At 33.2% G+C, this 18,457-nt stretch overlaps 1 protein-coding gene across 12 annotated transcripts in view; it reads right to left on the minus strand.

The window, feature by feature from the left end:
- LOC126743274 (bromodomain adjacent to zinc finger domain protein 2B) overlaps window positions 1–18,457 on the minus strand; it is a 94,107-nt gene that overhangs the window by 2,073 nt on the left and 73,577 nt on the right. For 10 of the 12 annotated variants that reach the window (XM_050450285.1, XM_050450289.1, XM_050450286.1 and 7 more), the window contains 4 exons: window positions 16,003–16,336; window positions 13,677–13,798; window positions 8,310–8,597; window positions 4,174–4,521 (listed from right to left, as the gene is read on the minus strand). In XM_050450285.1, the coding sequence (XP_050306242.1) occupies window positions 4,174–4,521; window positions 8,310–8,597; window positions 13,677–13,798; window positions 16,003–16,336 (1,092 nt within the window). Of the gene's footprint in view, window positions 1–4,173; window positions 4,522–8,291; window positions 8,598–13,676; window positions 13,799–16,002; window positions 16,337–18,457 lie in introns of those variants that run through there. The other 2 variants (XM_050450296.1, XM_050450297.1) reach the window with 2 other exon arrangements.

Below are 18,457 nucleotides of genomic sequence, written 5' to 3' on the forward strand. Positions count from 1 at the left end.
TCACAATTTTAGCATTTCAATTGCAACACTTTTACTAATACACTGTACAACATTTTATTAATATTTAGTACTGTTTGTCGTGTACTTTTAGTACAATTTAAATATAAGACTGGGTGACAAACAGTACAACATAATATTAGAACTTTCTACTATTATAAAAATGTATATCAAAATATCATTATACTTAAATAGTTTTGGTCACAAATCCGAAAAAAATGATCTTAAGTCACTACTAGAAGTGATTTTTTTAATTTTTACCCTTTATCTTAGAATAGAAACAGAAGAATTCAGAGCACATTCTTTCCAGACATTTAAAATTTTTAAAAACTAAAAAGCGAAAGGTACTAACTTTAATAGCAAGGAAGATGCAACGAAAAACGGGTTACAGTGTACAAACTTGATCCTTACAGTTGGACAGAGCCTAAGTCAGTTATTATACATGGTGGGAAAAAACTTATAAATATAAAAATTAAAGAGCTTACTTTAAATCAGCAGGAAGGACCTTTTTCTTCCGATTTCAAAAATATATAATATGTTAATGTTTGGTTTAGCAGTTCTCCAGCATTTAAAGAAAATCCCCACTACTATGACGTTCATTGTTAATACTGAAGTTATTTGTCAGACTGTCAATGTTAATGTTTTTTCTATATCATTTAAGTATGAGTTATACGGAAGAAGAACAGGTCGAAATTATTACGCTGTTTTCCAAAAACCACAATAATGTTGCGCTCAAGCGCAAGCTGAACATCACTGCAATCATGAGAGTTCCTGCTAAGTCCGCTTTTATTACATTGCGAACGCACAAATCTACAGAAAAAAAAACGCACAGTTTCAGCTAACGCGGATGAGAACTACAAATTTTATTAAATTTTCATGGAAAAACATCAATATTTAAAAACCTTATCAGATGTATAATTTATGCTTTGATTTTTTTACAAAAACCTAATTTAACAACCATAGATGCTAGTGGATACTTTAAATGTTCTAGAAAACTGATGCCAGTACAAAAACTAACAGATAAGCATGAAATTGGAAGACTAGCTTCAATAAGCTAGTCTTCCAATTTCAATTAACGATATTACAATTTACAACCATTACAATTAACGATATTTTAGATATGAAAAACAAAGATAACGATATACAGTTAAATTTCTCTTAGCGGACAGCTCTCAATACTGGAGTTTTTTGGCACGAGATTTTAAAGAACAATTTCCTATAAAATAAATTCTTATTAGCGGACGCTCTGTCGGACGGACAAGGACAAAAATTTTCAACCCCAAAACGCGCAAAATTTCCCAACAACGGACACGGATCTCCGAAAGCGGACAAAAATGACCGTTACGTTACTCCAGGAAAAAAATCACGCCACTTTAGTATCCACGTATGTATTGTTTTAGTACAATTCTTGTAATTGAAGCAGGTGACATGGCGCCCATTAGAAACTTTTTAACGCTGAGGCAAAAAATGGAGGTTGTAAATATTGCAGAACAGGAAAGTTTAAATGTCCGTAAACTGGGAGAAAGTTATGGGTGTAGGATTTTAATTTTTGTATTTTGTCATCACAATGTACATATTATTTTAGGTTTAATATAAGTAAAAGTCAAGCGGCGGAGATTGTAAAAAATAAAGAAATTATTCGAAGACAATGGCAATCGGGAGAAAATTTAGATCAGAAATCAACAAAATTGAAAGGTGAAGCTGCCCAAATAGACCGAGTTTGTTTTGAGTGGTTTGCCCGTGCAAGAAATCCAAAAATTCCCATCTCAGGGCCCCTAATAAAAACGAAGGCGAAAGAAGTAGCAATTGAATTTTGGGGCATCGCAATTTCAGCGCATCTGATGGGTGGCTGAATAAGTGGAGAAGAAGGCATAATATAAGCTTTAAGTGCATCTCAGGAGAGTCGGCAGATGTAAACCAAGAAGGAATATGTACCAGGAATGTTGCTAGGATATAGGCCAGAGGACATCTATAACGCAGATGAGAGCGGTTTATTTTTTAGAGCTTCGCCAGGTAAAACTTTAATGTTTAAAGGTGAGAAGTGCACAGGGGGCAAAATGTCAAAAGAACGAGTAACAATACTATTTTGCGCCAATATGGCTGGTGACAAAGAAAAGCTTTTGGTTATTGGAAAAGCTGCGCGCCCACGAGCCTTAAAAAAATTTACCACTTAAGAGTTTGCCGGCTACATGGACATCAAATAAAAAAGCTTGGACGACAAGAATTATCATGACAGACTGACTTTTGGATATCGATAAAAGAATGGGCTGTCAAAAACGAAAAATTTTACTTTTTCTTGATAATGCTGATTCACACCCAAGAGAACTTAACCTTAAAAATATTAAAATACTTTTTTTACCTCCCAACACAACTTCTGTATGTCAGCCCATGGACCAAGGTATAATACAAAATTTTAAATTATTTTATAGAAGCCAGATTTTAAAGCACATCCTATCAAAAATGGATGATGTATCGTCTGCTTCAGATTTATCAAAATCGATTAACATTTTGGAGGCATTACATTTTATTAAGAACGCCTGGAATAAGGTTACCCCACGCACTATACAAAATTGTTTTGTCAAAGCTGGTTTCCAAAAATCACCTCAAGGAGATACTCGAGCAGAAGACTACGATCCAGAAGATGACTTACCTTTGGTAACTTTAGCGGAATTCTGGAAAAAATGTCAGAAAGTTGGCCAAATTTCTAAGGCATTAGATAATGACTTTATTATATTGGATCAAGAACTTCATACAGAGGAAACATTTGAAGGAGGTCTAGAAACCATTGCTGATGAGGTACAAAATACAATTTTGCTGGAAAGTGATAGTGAAGAAAAGGAAGAAGAGGAAGAAAGGAAAGAAGCTTTGAGTACTGTGAATTCTTATGCCGATGCATTAAAATGTGTTGATGATCTAAAAAAATTTTCAAAAAATTATTTTGTCGCTTTTGAACACCTTAAAAATATCGAATCGCATTTTCAAACCTGCCTTTTTCAGGAAAAAATGAAAAAGAAGAAGCAGGCAAAAATATCTGACTTTTTTAAGGTATAAGATCTGAAATTTGCAACAAATTTTTAAGGATTTTAAATTTCCTAGTACCTATTTTGTTTATACTTGTAATTTTCATCAATACATGTTAGTTAATAAAAATTATGTACATACATTTACATATTTGGGTTTTCTTATTAGCGGACACTTCCTATTAGCGGACAATAAACTTGGTACCGTCAATGTCCGCTAATGGGAGATTACACTGTATTTAATAAGATGTTGTGAAGGGACGAAGCCGTGTTTACCACAGCAGGGATGTTAAATCGAAGAAATACTTATATGTGAGCACCAGAAAATCCTTACGGTTATCTTAAAATAAAAAAGGACGATAAAGATAGGACGTCATTAAATGTGTGGTGTGCTATCCTTAGAAACCAAATAATTAAACGCATTATGTTTCAAGGATCCTTAACTGGAAATAGATATCTCCTGTTTTTAAAAAATGAAACTGAAGGTTTCTTGGAGAAAAAATCTCTAAATCTCTCCCAATTTTCTATGACATTAAGTTTTAATGAGTGGATTGGAACTTATGGCTTCATTAACTGGCCACCAAATAGCCCTGATCTGAATCCGTTAGATATTCTTCTATGGGGGTATTTAAAAAAAGAAAAAAGTGAGAATTTGGAGAATTTAAGAGAAAGAATCCAAAAAAGTATAAACTACCTTAGTGAAGAACATCGTGAACCTATTTCCACAGCTCTGTTGAAATTAAACAGACTATAGAAACTGTATTAAAACAGCCCCATACAAAATACACATTTGTGAATTTTGGAAGAAAAAAAACGTTTCACAGCAATTAAGATTTTTTTTGTCAAAAAAAATTTAAATATTTCAAAGAAGGTAAACCAAATATTAACATATTATATATTTTTGAAATCAGAAGAAAAAGATTTTTCATCTAACATGCAATTATACAGGTGTTGTATTTAAAAAAATACTTTGTATTTTTAATAACGTTGCGATACCCCTGTATTATGTTTTAGAACATTTCATGACGATTTAAGGAAAACTTTACGATTTTGTTTTATAAATTTGTATAAATGTCTTTTTTCACCCCGTATAATAATCGAGCTTGGCTCTATCTAAACATAAGGAAGTAATAATGCTGTACAACAAAATACTCACGTTAAATCCTGTAGTCTTTTCTTAATAGTGCTCAAGTCCATAGGAATCTTAATAATTTTCTTATAAGTAGGAAATTGCTTAGTGTTCACCGGCAAGAGGAAGGGCCACGCGTCGTCGTGCAACTCGAGCTCGTCCAGGATCGCTTTGCACGGTGCCAGTTCTTTAATTAACTTTTTCTGGGCCTTTTCCTTGTCTTTCTCCTTTTTGGCTGCTGCCGAGGCCGAGGGCGAACCTTCCACAGTGATCACGCTGCTCGCGTTCGAAACGATCGACACGTCGCTCCCTTGGCTGCAGTTCGTTGTGGGCACGTCTTCGTTGGTTGTTACTGAACTATGGGAAGGGGTTGGACTGAAAAGAATTATTATGATTACAATTAAGAAGTGTAATCCTGGGAACAACGGGATTCCGGACAAAATTAAGTGTCCAAAAAATCCCGGGATTCTACATTTTAATTCGGGGAAAACAGGAATCACTACCAATATTATTTTAATCTCGAAAATCCCGGAATCAATTAAATTTCATGCTAAAAATTTTACGAAGTCTCCTATTAAAAAAGTGAGATGAGACGTAAGACTGCAGCGTTTTAAAATGTTAGAAAATTGCATATGAAAAGTTATGGTTGATTTAAAAATGCATTTTTTTTACTGATACTGAATTTGATGTAATCAAATAGTTAGTTCTAATATTAGGACCACTAAAATTCACTATAGACGCTTTATGTTAGACAGTACCTTTCTAACATGTACTTTTCTAAGACAGATATGAAAGAAATAAAAAAAATACATCGCTATATTCGTCATTAGGAAAAACTTTAATAGATTCCGATACAGTACGTATATAAAAACCCAGAACAGTTTTTTGAGGAATACTTGGCTATTTGGAAAATGCGATAAACCTCAGAACTGGAATATCGCCATTGCATAGAAAAGCTGTAAATAAATATTAGTGCTTAAAGTCCAATGAAGGCAATGGAAATGATTTCTAAAGATATGATATGATGATGGAACTATTGCTGAAATACAAAGGCAACAAATACGCCTGGAAAATCAATCTTTTAAGGAGAAACTTGAAATTGCTTTAAACTACGTTGAACCAGAGCATTTAAAGAAGCCAGCGTCAATCAAGAAACTTTCAGAAGAAATAGACTTGTTGAATGAATGACTGATAGTGGAGGTCTTGGTGTAAATCTTCAATTTGCTTCTGTCTACTTAAAAATCATCTTATTGACAAGTGTTGGGTCTAAAAAATGTTTTTCCTCAGCAAGGTTAATTTGTTCGAAAATTAGATCCAAATTAGAAGACTATAATTAGATGAATTGCTACTTTCGGAAATAAACAACGTGCGTTTTGTGTCAAGCGACTTTGTTAAGTTTCATTTTTAACTAAATTGATTAAAATATTTCGGGATTGTCGGGATTAGTCCCGGGATAGCAAACTCTAATTACAAGTAAATAATTAGTTACTACAGGTGGTTGCTATTTATTTAATTTAAAGCCAAATATCTACATTTCTATGTATGGGAGCTAAAAATGTAAGATTGGATTCAAATTGTGGCAAAGAAATGATCGTTTTAGTTGTTAAGTCAATAATTGAGCAATGTCAAAATTTTTGCATTTTTTTTGGATGCAGCAAGTAGAAGTAAAACTGGTTTCAAAGTATTGGACGACGTCCATTATATAAAAAAATATTTAGCACTTAAAGTCATTTTTTATACCTTACAGGCTTTAAAAGTTTTTTTAAATATTTTCCAGGCACTTAAAGCCATTGTAAAATTATTTCTAGCATCTGAAGCTGCTCCTTACTTTCGGGCAGCTAAAGTTATATTTTATATCTTGTAACTATTTAAAGTAATTTTTCATATGTCCCAGGCCATTGCGTTATTTTTTTATTTTATTCTAGGCACTTTACTTAAATTTTTTATATTTTGGAAATGAACGCCACACAGGTTAATTTTTGCCCTGTGCAAACCGTTTTTTTTTGTAATCACGGCGTTATCCAATTCGACATATATTTAGGAATATTGTCCAACTAAATGTATTAATAATTAATATATGTCAATAATTGTAAATTATATGATAAATAAATTAATTTGGAATTTGAAAGGCTGGATTCTGTATTCGAGCAATTAATTTATTTTAAAAGACAAAGTATTACGAGACATCTGCCAAAACAATTGTTAATTTATTAAAATTCTTCACTTTTTCATTTTTTTTTTAATGCAATAGAATTATTGGTTCACTTATTTCAGGAATTTTAAGTAATTTTTGAATCCAAAAATCTCATCCATTATTCTCTAAGAAACCAACATACAAAATTGACGAAAAACAAAGAAAAACACAAAGTCACGGTCTCACAACATGTAATAAAACGGGCTACACGTGTTTCGCTCTAATTAGAGCATCATCAGGCCTTTAGAAGCCATCTACACACTTCACAGTACATAAAATACAACAATATACGAAACACGTGTAGCCCGTTTTATTACATGTTGTAAGACCGTGACTTTGTGTTTTTCTTTGTTTTTCGTTAATTTTTGAATGTTGTCTGAAATTTATAAAAAAAAGATAATTTAATAATTTTTATATTATTCCACGCATTTAACCCACTTTTTTATATTTTCCATGCCTTTAAAATAAGGTTTCATGTCTTTCAGACATTTGCACTCATTTTATATTTTCTGGGCTTTTAAGGACATTTACCATGTCTCATTTTAATCTACAATTAGGGATAACTCATAATTTTTAGTATCAGCAATAAAGAGTATCTCAACCACTTTGACCTTGTGACTTTTTATGTTAAAACCTCTATTTGCTACACTGTGTTCGAAACTGTGCTTGTACTTGATTAGTGTTATTGTTCTCAGATTATTTAATTTTAACGATTGATTTATGTAAATGCTAAAAAACCAAGGTCCTCTTAACATACCTTGAGGCACTCCATATAGTAGTTTTCTGTTTTGCTTATTTGACCGTAATTTCTTAAAACTTCACAAATTGCATATTTACCAAGTAACTTTTCGAAAGTTCTACTTTCACTTTACCTCTTAGGCCATATTTCTCTAATTTGCTTTTAAGAGTATTATGAAACACGTACCGTATCAAAGTCCTTAGAAAGGTCGACAAATAGGCATAGGCTGCGTTTGTTTGAATTTAGAGCGTCAGTTATTTGCGTTGTTAAGTTAATTATTGCATCTTGAGTAGATAGTCAACTAAAATCATACTGTCTCTGAGAAAACGCATCAAATTTATTGAAGAACTGAACAATTTTTTCTAATACTTTCTCAGATACTTTTGAAAACACAGAAAGCAAAGATGCCGGTCTGAAATTTATTACTTGGTCTTTCCCGATTTATAAGGTTAATTTTTCCAGTTTTAAGGAAAGCAGTCATTTTGGAAATATGTTCATTAAAAAAGTTACTAGTTTAATTATTTCATTTTTTATTCGTTTTATAGTCTTAGTTTTAAGATTGTCCTAACCAGGGGATTTTTTTTTTTTTTTTTTGAGAGTTTATAGCAGAAAAAAAACGTACATTCGTCTAAAGCCTTCTAGATTTTCTCTTTCTTCAACTTGTGCATTACATAAAGGTACCCTATCTGCATAAGTTATTCCTAGAGTACAGTAACGCCTATTAAATTGATTACATAGATCTGTTTTGTCAGAGCTAGTTTGCCTTGTTCAGTTTTAACCTTATCAATCTTTATTTTAGTTTGTCGATATCTTGGGTCTACAACATTCACAGTCAGCTGATAAGTTTCTATTTGCTTTTGAATAAAATATTTTTTCTTTAAATTTTTGTGAGATGTCTTTATATAATTTTTACAACTATTATAATTAGTTTTTAGATCGTTGTCTGCAGGATTTTCAATAAGTTGACTATATAAGCAATGTTTCTCTTGCATTAAGTTTAAAAAGCCATTACTAGAGATCAAAATTGGTTACCCTCAATATTCCAGGGTTTCAAACTCATTTTCCCTAAATCTGGTAGCATCCCAATGACCTAACAAAGAACATTTTCCGTATTCTACGATACCTAATAAGACAAGGGCGGCACAACTTACAACAAATCTACCATAAAAAAACAAATTGTGCATTTCCCATTTTCATAAAAAAAACTCTTACCTCGATTAACAATCTTACCTAGCGGGTGGTGGAGGTTGTTCGCAGGACTCGCTCTCTTTAGCCGGCGTAGTCGGTGCGGACTTGTTCTTTTTCACCGCTTTCTTGGGCGGTTTCTTCGAGATGCACGTGGCACAGTACCATTTACCGCGAGGAACTTTATGGATTTGGGGTTGAATGCAGTCGGTGTGGTAGGCGCGAGGGCAGATCTCGCACGCGATCAGTCTGGTTCCGGTGGCGGACACTTTACGGCCGCAGACTATGCAGTTACGCTCGCCCGTGGCTTTGTTCATGCATTCGTGGCAGTACCTAAAGATAACAGAACGATATTATCAAAAAAAGTGAGAACCAGTGATTAAAATCAATTAAAATAAAACTATTTACAATGTAAATACAAAGTGATTTCATAATGGATACGTTTTTTTCGAAATAGAATCAGAGAAAAACAAACCACCGAGAAGCGACAAAACCCGCATTTACCGTTGATTTTCTGGGGTCCAATTTTAGTGCCCTTGAGCGGGCTTAAATGACTGGCGCTACATATTAAGTAACGGAGAAAAATCGTTTTGGAAATTTAATAGTTCCGTACACGGAGAGAAATACGACAATTAATAGATTAAAAATTTTATTGGGAATTTGAAATCAAAACTATTACATTATTTTACTGTTGGTATACTTAAGTTATAAGTATACCTAAACTATACCAGGTGACACAGGAAAAAGGGAACACGCAACAACTTTTTTATTTTTCAAGATAAACAAATGTATGAAAAAATAAACTGGGTGTCCCATTTAAAATAAGAAAGTTCGTGTCATTTCCGGTTCAACCGGAAGTGATCAAAAACAATTGAATACGTCAAAATATGCTTTTATAACCATTCTATTGACATACCAAATTTCATTTGTTTATCTTGAAAAATAAAAAAGTTATTGCGTGTTCCCTTTTTCCTGTGTCATCCGGTATAGTGCCAACTATAAAAATTACCATTTAGGATAAATAGTGGAAAACAAAAAATCTTCCAAACAAACTTTTATTTTTTGAGAAAATAATATTGGCCCATTGTATAATGAAACACAAAAATACATTGGCAATAATGAAATTAAACCTAGGTACATTTATACATTCCGCAAAATTTTTAGTTTTCGAACATTTGTATCTTTATTTGTTTTTAAGACCCTATTATTATATGTAATGGTGTAAAATATTTTCATAAATATAAATAATTTTAAGATAAAGGTTTTTGGAAAATGTGCACAAGGGTGTTCATAATTAATAGTTTTCCACACCCTGTCTTTGAATGACATCCACGAAAAGCACAGGTATAAGGCATATTATAAATATTTTTAATAAAATAAAGAGCACAACACACACAAAAAATAAAGACAGAGAAAAATTCAGGCAACACTTGACTAGACTAAACTAGGCGTCGAATATTACCGGACTAACCGACGGCTGGCAGGGGACCGGCAATAAGACAGGTATACCAAATAAGCTCGCACATGCGTAAGAAAAATCGGTCCCGGCTTTGTCCCTTCTCGGTGGTTTGTTTTTCTCTGATAGAATAGCAACCTGAAATGCCCAAGGATTATCGCAACCAGGAAAACTACATACTAAAGTATCCCGACCCCTAATAAATTTTTTTTAGGAGATTAGGAGTTAAAAAAAAAACATTTCTTTCATTTCATATGTCATATTACTTCCAGGGTCTTACTTATGGGTAATTATGTGGCTTCAAACAGGGTCGAATTTCAGAAAAGCATATTAGAGGATTTTTTAGACAAAAATTGACAACGAAATCTTTATCAGCATCACCAAAAACCCCCCTGTACAAATTTTTACCCCTCTAATGTAAAGGGTGTCCGAATAAAATGGTATTAATTTTAATAAAAATCGTTAATTAGACACAATTATCGGGCCACCCTGTATTAAGTATTTTTGAATTTTTTTGTCTAAAACACCTTTTGTTTGACCAATAAACTTCTCTGACCTAAAATGTAAAATACAGCACTCTTTTAAAATAATTTTTTGCGTTTAATTTTAACACAAATTTTATTATAATAATGCCTGGTTATACTTTAAATCAAAAAGTCGAAACCATATAATTGGTAGGAGAAGGCAATTGTAGTTTCTGAGAGGATTCAAATAAATTCAATCGGCGACATCCTGGAGTACAAATCAACCACAAAACGGTTGCTAAAATTAATAGACATTTTTATCAGCATTACGACTGCAAACCAACCCACTCGTCAACGTCGTCGACCAAGAACGGATAAAGAAATTGTTAACTTCTTTAGAAGAACCCAAGATCAAGCCTAAGAGATGCTGCCCGAAATTTAAACGCTTTAAAAAATTGGCTGTCCAAGGTTAAAAAAAAAAGGTATAAAACCTTTCAAACCAAAGCACCTGGAAGAAGGGTATTCAAATTCCAGATTAGATTACTGCCTGTGATTACAAAGGATGTACCTTGAAGATGACGGCGCCTTTTTAAAAAATATCTTCTACATGGCTGGAGCCACATTTACTACCAACCACGTGGTTTCATCATAAGACCTTAGGATGTGGAGTGAGACCAATCCGAATTGGGTAGTAGAATGTAAAAAGCAGCATTCTGTTAAAATAAATGTCTCTTGTGGTATAATGAAGGATAAAATAATCGGTCCTTTTTTTTGATAAGGAAACCTAAACGCGGCTGGTTTTTTAAACTTAACTTTTTAAAAACTGACTTTTCGAATGCCATTGACGAATTTAGAATATCTTCTATGATGAATGCCATTAGAATATCTTCGTAGCTGGCATTTACAATTAAACGAGGCACCAATTCATGATGCAAGGATTATTAGAAACTGGCTCAATCAAAATTTCCCTAATACCTGGTTCGGAAGAAACAGTCCTTTGGTTCATTGGTCGCCGCGGTCCCCGGATCTGACAACGCTCGATTTTTATTTATGGGGTATCTTAAAAAATAAAATCTACCTCAATAGACCTCAAACACGAGAAGAACTTCGCGATGCCATTACTGCAACGTGCAGAAGAATAAGGAACGAAGAGTTGCAAAAAGTTGTAGGCAATAATCGTCCAAGAGTTGAAAAGTGCATTCGAAAATTCGGTGGACATATCGAAATGAGCGTTATTTAAGCTTTAGATCAAAACAAAAAATCACCGATATTTAATACAGTACAATTTTAATTAAGCAGTTAAACTGTTTTAATTAAACTGAGTTTTAATCTTCTCCCGAAGATGCTAACGTTAGCGAAACACGTGTCGAGAATAAAATAAAGACTTTTGGTTAGTGGTACAACTGTCTTGTAATTTGAGTGTCACACCAAAGGTTCCAACCATAGAACTGACATCCATCCATGTCAGGCAACTAATTGAAAAAAACTCGAAAATTTAATACCCCTTTTCCTTTGTGCTTATCGATAAATAAAAATGGCAGCCACTCGAAGATGGGGACACCTGCCGACTTACAGTGGCGGCCAGCTAATTAAAAACGACACAAAATTTAATTTTTTTGGAAAACCATTTTATGCAGTTTTACGAATGATATTTATTTATAAGGGTTAGACATTAAACACATTCTACCATAAATCAATAGTAATCTATTCAAAAATCTAGGGAAAAAAATGTTTACAAATTAATGGACAACAAATTAAAAACGAATTCAATATTTTAATTTTACACCAAAAAAAATCAGTATTTGGTAGGATATCCTTTAGCTTCTTTTATTGCTAGACATCTTCTTTGCATAGATTCTATTAAAGTTTGACAGCGAGTAATTGGGATGGAATACCAAGCTTCTTGAACACCTTTCACTAGTTCGTCCATGTTTTTAAATTGGGTTTTTAAATTGGTTTATAATTTGGGTTGAGGTCTGGACTACACGAGGGCCATTCAATTACATCAACGACGTTTTGTTCAAACCACCTTTTTACTGAACGTGCTGTATGCTTGGGGTCATTATCCTGTTGAAATTTCCAGGTAATAGGTAATTTTTCTTCTGCATATGGAAGCATCACATTTTCTAATATAGATTTGTATTTCTCCTGATCCATAATTCCATCTATTTTATAAATTGGTCCAACTCCATACCATGATATGCAACCCCACATCATGATTGAACCACCTCCATGTTTAACAGTTAATTTTGTGAATCTTGGATTTATTTCCTCACCAGGTGGTCTTCGTACGTAAGTACGACCATCCGATCCGATGCGATTAAGTTTTGTTTCATCCGACCAAAGTATATTTTTCCATTGGGTAAGGGTCCAACTCAAATGATCTCGTGCGAACTGCAATCGGAGTTTACGATTCTTCTTTGAGACAAGTGGCTTCTTTCGGGAAACTCTTCCAAATAGTTCGGCGGCGAATTGTTCTTACTGATGGCTTCGGATCGTTTTGTGCATACATTTCACGTCTGATATCTACTGCTGTTAAATGGGGCGACTTTTTTGCTAAACGTACCATAATTTTATCCTCTCTTGAGGTTGTTATTCTAGGCCTTTTCTTCCTAGGTACATTTCTAACCGTGCCGTGAGTTTTATAATGTTTAATAGCATTATGAACCATAAATTTGGAACATTTTAGCATTGCTGCAACTTTACTGTATGAATGCCCTTCTTGAATCAAATTTAAAATTACTTGTCTTTTTTCAGAGTCACAACTCTTTTTTTTACCCATAACGTTTGTTTTATATTGACCTTGTATTACTTAAGTGAGACACCAACTAAATGATAAATAAATGCTACACATTCATATTCGACAAAAATTGATAAAAAAAAACAAAAGATGAATCGTTTTTATTTAGCTGTCCAAGGTATTTCTAAATTGTTAAAATATCAGATTCCAAACCTGTTTCAAATCCAAATATTTATGCATGTGCAAGCTTAACATGAAGTGATAAAAACATTTATGTGCAAATAGAAAATATACCGTATGATTTTAGCATAAAATATTAAAAATTGTATCGTTTTTAATTTGCTGGCCGCCACTGTAATTCAATTGATAAGAAACTTATAATATGTGAAAATAATCAGCGTATAGCAAAAATACGCAAACAACCATTCTGATAATTTCAGAATAGACACCGGTGTCAGGTAGGGCTGCATAATTTCCCAACTCTGTTTAATATCTAGGACGAACACATTATGCTAAAGGTACTGGACGGATTGAGGGGTAAAATATCAGTTGGAGGTCAGAAAAAAAAACCTGAGATATGCCGATGACACATCAAAGAACATTTAACAATCGCTTATTAGACTTATGTGTTTTTTTTAATACTGTTTTAAACACAAGCCCATCAACCCGGCTATGTTGCAATAATTGTTAAACCAAATTCTCTCTCACATTTGAGTAATTTTAATCTCTAATATTAAATAATGGAATCTTACCAGTCGCCGTCAGGTATATTATCCATTTTCGGCTTAAAACAATAAGTGTGGTAGCCTCGATCGCAACTATCACATAACAGCAGCTTGTCTTCGTTATCTCCGCTTTGGCAGAATTGACAGTTCTGCAATAAAAATTAACGGGTTAGTTACACTACTAAAATGACCAAAAGAACTACATATGGTTTAATTATTTCTTATATGTGCATTAAAAAAAATAACACTTTATTACAGCACCATATGTAGTTCTTTTTGAGTGTGAGTGTAGGGCAAAATTACACTACTCTACACGAATGCGTTTTTGGTTTTATGTACACGAATGAAAAACAAACAACCACACCGTGTGAATTAATGATAATAAGAAAACGGATTCAATATGAGAGGTGTCTTTTTCTGAAAGGTATAGCACTATTGAATACATTTCCTTATTGTTAAGACCACAACCACTCCCTAAGATTATTCTTTTTATGAATTTAAAAATTGCAATGATTTTTGACAGTTGGTGATCAGATTACGTGTAATTTTTTTGACATCTGTGTATAAATATTGAAAGAATTACGTGATTTTTAAAGGGCTGTTACTCGTTGAACCTTTAAGTCAAAATCCTCGCGCCAGATCGATTTATTTAAGATAATAGATATAAGAAAATACACGTATATCAAAAAAATTAAGTTTGTGAAGTGTAAAACCAAATTTAAATAAAAAATCACATTTACCCAAGCTTAATTTGCTTGTGCTTGTGTTCTTCATGCATTAGTTTTTGTTTATATGCGGGTGTAGGTTTCATTTGAAGCTGTTTTTTGGCCAAAAGTCTCTAATCAAAATTCCCTTCTTTCGCCAATTTCAGCAGGATTTTAGTAAGGAACAATGAACTTTCGCTAAAATCTTTCATAACTTTAACTTTTCCATATAAAAGTTGACACAAATTTACAAAACTCTTTATTTGCTCTTACAGTTCGTTTGCAAAACTGCTTGTTTGTAACGCCATGCTCTGTTTACATACAGTAAATCGAATATACTTTTTAGTTCCAATAGCAGTTTCATTGTGTAATTTTTTTTTTTTTGGTGCAATATGGATGAGTTAAATAGTGATAAGATTTAACGTTCTCCAAGAGGAAAAGCACGCAAGAAAGAACGACAATCGGAAAACTACGGTTTAACAATAACTAATTAGCTGAAATTATATTATTGGCAGAAATACATCACATTTGGTTCACAACTTGTGGCCATGATAGTAAACCCAGAGAATTATATTTTTATTGCAAAACTTATATAAAAAATATATAACCCCTGTTAATTATTTATTTTGCAGTTTGACCTTAAAAAATCTATTACTTTATCTATTTAAAACTCCATGTCTTCCTTAAAGTTTCCTGTTAATTTGCATTACGTTCTAGTGTTTCCATAAAACATACGGATAAGAAACGTATTTACGAGTCTGCGACTATTAGAAACTCTTTACTTGATAGCATACTTAACGCCTTCCTTTATAGCCAACAGTTCGGCCGAAAACACTGTTAATACGGGCTTTAAGTTAAATTTAAGATGTAAATGTCCCTACTGCAGAAAATGATTTTAATCCGTTGGGAGCAATTTGAAAAATTCTTAGAGAATATGTCGTTACATTTGATTTTTTTTTAATGCATGATTAGACCCGTCAAATTACGTACAGAGTGGGCATTTCATTAAAAGCCTACATCTTTTCGTAAATTAAGTGAAACGTTACGATCGTTGAATAGGGAAAAATGGATAACATTATTAAAGTGATACCAGGTCTAACGGCATACGGCAGGAGTCAGGGAAATAACCCGACTAAATCAGACATTTGGAATTTTTTAGTAGATAATGAAATGCTTCAAGAAATTGTCACTTGGACAAATATAAAAATTATTTATAGAAGAGAAAATTTGTCCAATTTCCATAACTCACGTTAAAGAAACACTGATATAGTCGAGCTTAAGGCTTTGCTTGGACGCTTCATCTTTCTTCAATCATGAAATTTTCCCATGAAGCTATACTTTAACTATTTTCTAAACATCCTTTAAGTCGCCCAATATTTAGAATGATAATGTCTTTAAATCATGAAGTCATTTTTCCTTTTTAATGTCAATTTTTATGTGTCCTGGTCCAATAGACCATATGTTTGAATTCTGTTCAAAACATTTTCACATTACAGGTTAAATATTTAAAAAAAATGAAACCTACACCTAAATACAACACAGACCGGCATGCATCTGTAGAGTAGTGTAAGTTAAACACCTTACACCGAAATTGAAAGAAAAAAATAAACAGAAAACAAAAGAAAAAAGGCAAAGGCACAAGCACCCACACTCAGCTTGCTGTTATATTTGCGCGCGTTCTGTATGCTAAATTCAGCCTGTTCGCTCACAGCTTTCATGATGCTCTTGTCCCACGCGATCGACGACTCCAGCGAGTAGAGGCACATCGCCAACTGGGCGGAGGTGGAGGCCCGTTGGACGGCCTCCCGCCACGTTGCCAAACCTTTTGGGATGTCGTCTCCCGTGCCGAGGCTGCACTGGGAGGCATTAGGGGTACCCGAGTTCGGGGTGGAGGGCTCCGATGGGCTGCCAGACTGTTGCGTGTTGTCTTGCGTTTGGCTGGTGGTAGTACTGTTGCCGCCCGAGCTCGACCGGAAGTTGGCACTATACGGAGAAATACATTAAATTCAATATTTTGTGTCTCTTTTATGCGAAATAATTATTAATATAATGATTCGTTTACAGACCTCGAAATGGTTATGTACAGTAGTGGCCATAATTATAGCAACAAGTACATTTTTCCTTCAAATTATATGATGTGGTAGATTAGAAAAAAAACTGGTATATATTATGATGTATTTTTTACAAAGCTTTTTATTTATGTTTATTTTTTTGTTACTTTATAAAAGAAATAAAAAATGGGAATTTTTTTTAGGAAACGAGTTGGACAAAATTATAGCAACACATTTTAGAAAAATCAATTTATTTATTCTCCAAAGTCAAAATAAGATTACAATACAATAATATTCTTCAGTATTTAGTATAGTACCCTTTAGCCCTTATAACAGCAATGCATCTTTTTGGCATGGATAAAATAAGTTTGTTTATAACATCATGATCGATTGACAACCAAGTATCCTGAAGAGCTTCGAAAAGTTCTCCAGCATTTTTGAAATTCCTGGTTCTACACCTGTTATCCACAATTTCCCAAAGATTTTCTATTGGATTTAAATCCGGAGATTGGGAGGGCCACTTCATAACATTAATTTTTTCATCACGGAGAAACTCTTTTATTAGCCTTGAAGAATGTTTTGGATCATTGTCATGTTAAAATTGATATAACAGCGGCATATTTTCTTCAGAATAGGGTAACATAACATTCTTTAATATATCCTTGTACATAAATCGATCCATAATCCCTTCTATTCTGTGAAGAGGTCCCATACCATACCCCGAAAAACAGCCCCACACTAAAACTGAACCACCACCATGCTTAACTGTAGGAGAAGTGTACCGAGGATTAAATCTTTTGCCTACAGGACGTCGAACGTATGCAGCACCATCACTTTTAAATAAATTGAATTTTGATTCATCGCTAAAAATAACTCTGCGCCACTGATCAATAGTCCAGCCCTGGTGTTCTCGAGCAAACTCAAGTTGGGCCTTCACGTTCTTCTTGGAAAGAAGAGGCTTTTTTGCTGGTCTGCGTCCAAACAACTTATTTTCAAATAGACGCCGCCTTATGGATCGTTCACTAAGATCGGAACACTCACTGCCATCCAAAAGCCCTTTAATTTTTGAAGAGGACAAAAATGGGTTTTGCCTGGAAATCCGAACAATCATTTTGTCACTTTTTTTTGAAGTTTTCCGGGGACGTCCCGAATTTTTTTTGGGTACTACCAGCCCTGTGTTATTGTATATTTTCACTATACGTGATACAACTGATCTGTAAAGAGCAAAATTTTTTGCAATGGATGACTGTTTGATGCCTGACTTATACTGATTAATTATAAGTTGCCTCACTTCAACAGACACGGTTTTACCACGACTAAGTTAATAATTACCAAGAAATCACAATATAAATTGTTTCAATATTGCACTTCAACAGATTGAAAGAGCACTAAATTTCAAATGTTGCTATAATTATGACCAGGTGAAATATTTGCAATTACAAATATTTATTGTCAGCAAAAAAAAGGTAGACTTTTTTTTATTTGAATGAGAAATTTTGTTTAAATATTAAGAGGCCATCTAAACCAGTGGCGTACTTTTACGATTAAAACATACATATAATAGTTATTATTAAATATTAGTAAAATTCAACTTATTTGCCTAGAATTTATTAAATATTTATTATAGTCTGTTTCTAAAAATCATCTGAGTAACTTTAAGGACATAGTTTAGTAAGCCATGAAAGTAGTTATGAATCAATGATTCTTTCGTAGAGTTATTATAGTCCTCGACATGGAATTGATTGATTATTAATCATTATAATTGACAACCCATTTATTTAAGATTGATCACAATTATTTTAAATAATTATCTACCTGTGTGACATTCAATAAATATTATTCATGTCTCAGTAGTTTTAAGGACCGCCGTAAAACTCGTAAAGGTGCAAAATTAGTTAATATTTATCCGGATTCCTAATTAGTATTCAATAATTAATATTAACTCCTCCCATGGCTATTCCAATTCTCAATAATTTTAGGATAAATTCTTCCTAAATGAGTTTCATAGAGCTATTAAAAATCACGATAATGCGACTCCAGGTCTAGATAATGT

This window comes from Anthonomus grandis, chromosome 12 (genome assembly GCF_022605725.1).
Source record: "Anthonomus grandis grandis chromosome 12, icAntGran1.3, whole genome shotgun sequence".
NCBI classification, from domain to species: domain Eukaryota; kingdom Metazoa; phylum Arthropoda; class Insecta; order Coleoptera; family Curculionidae; genus Anthonomus; species Anthonomus grandis.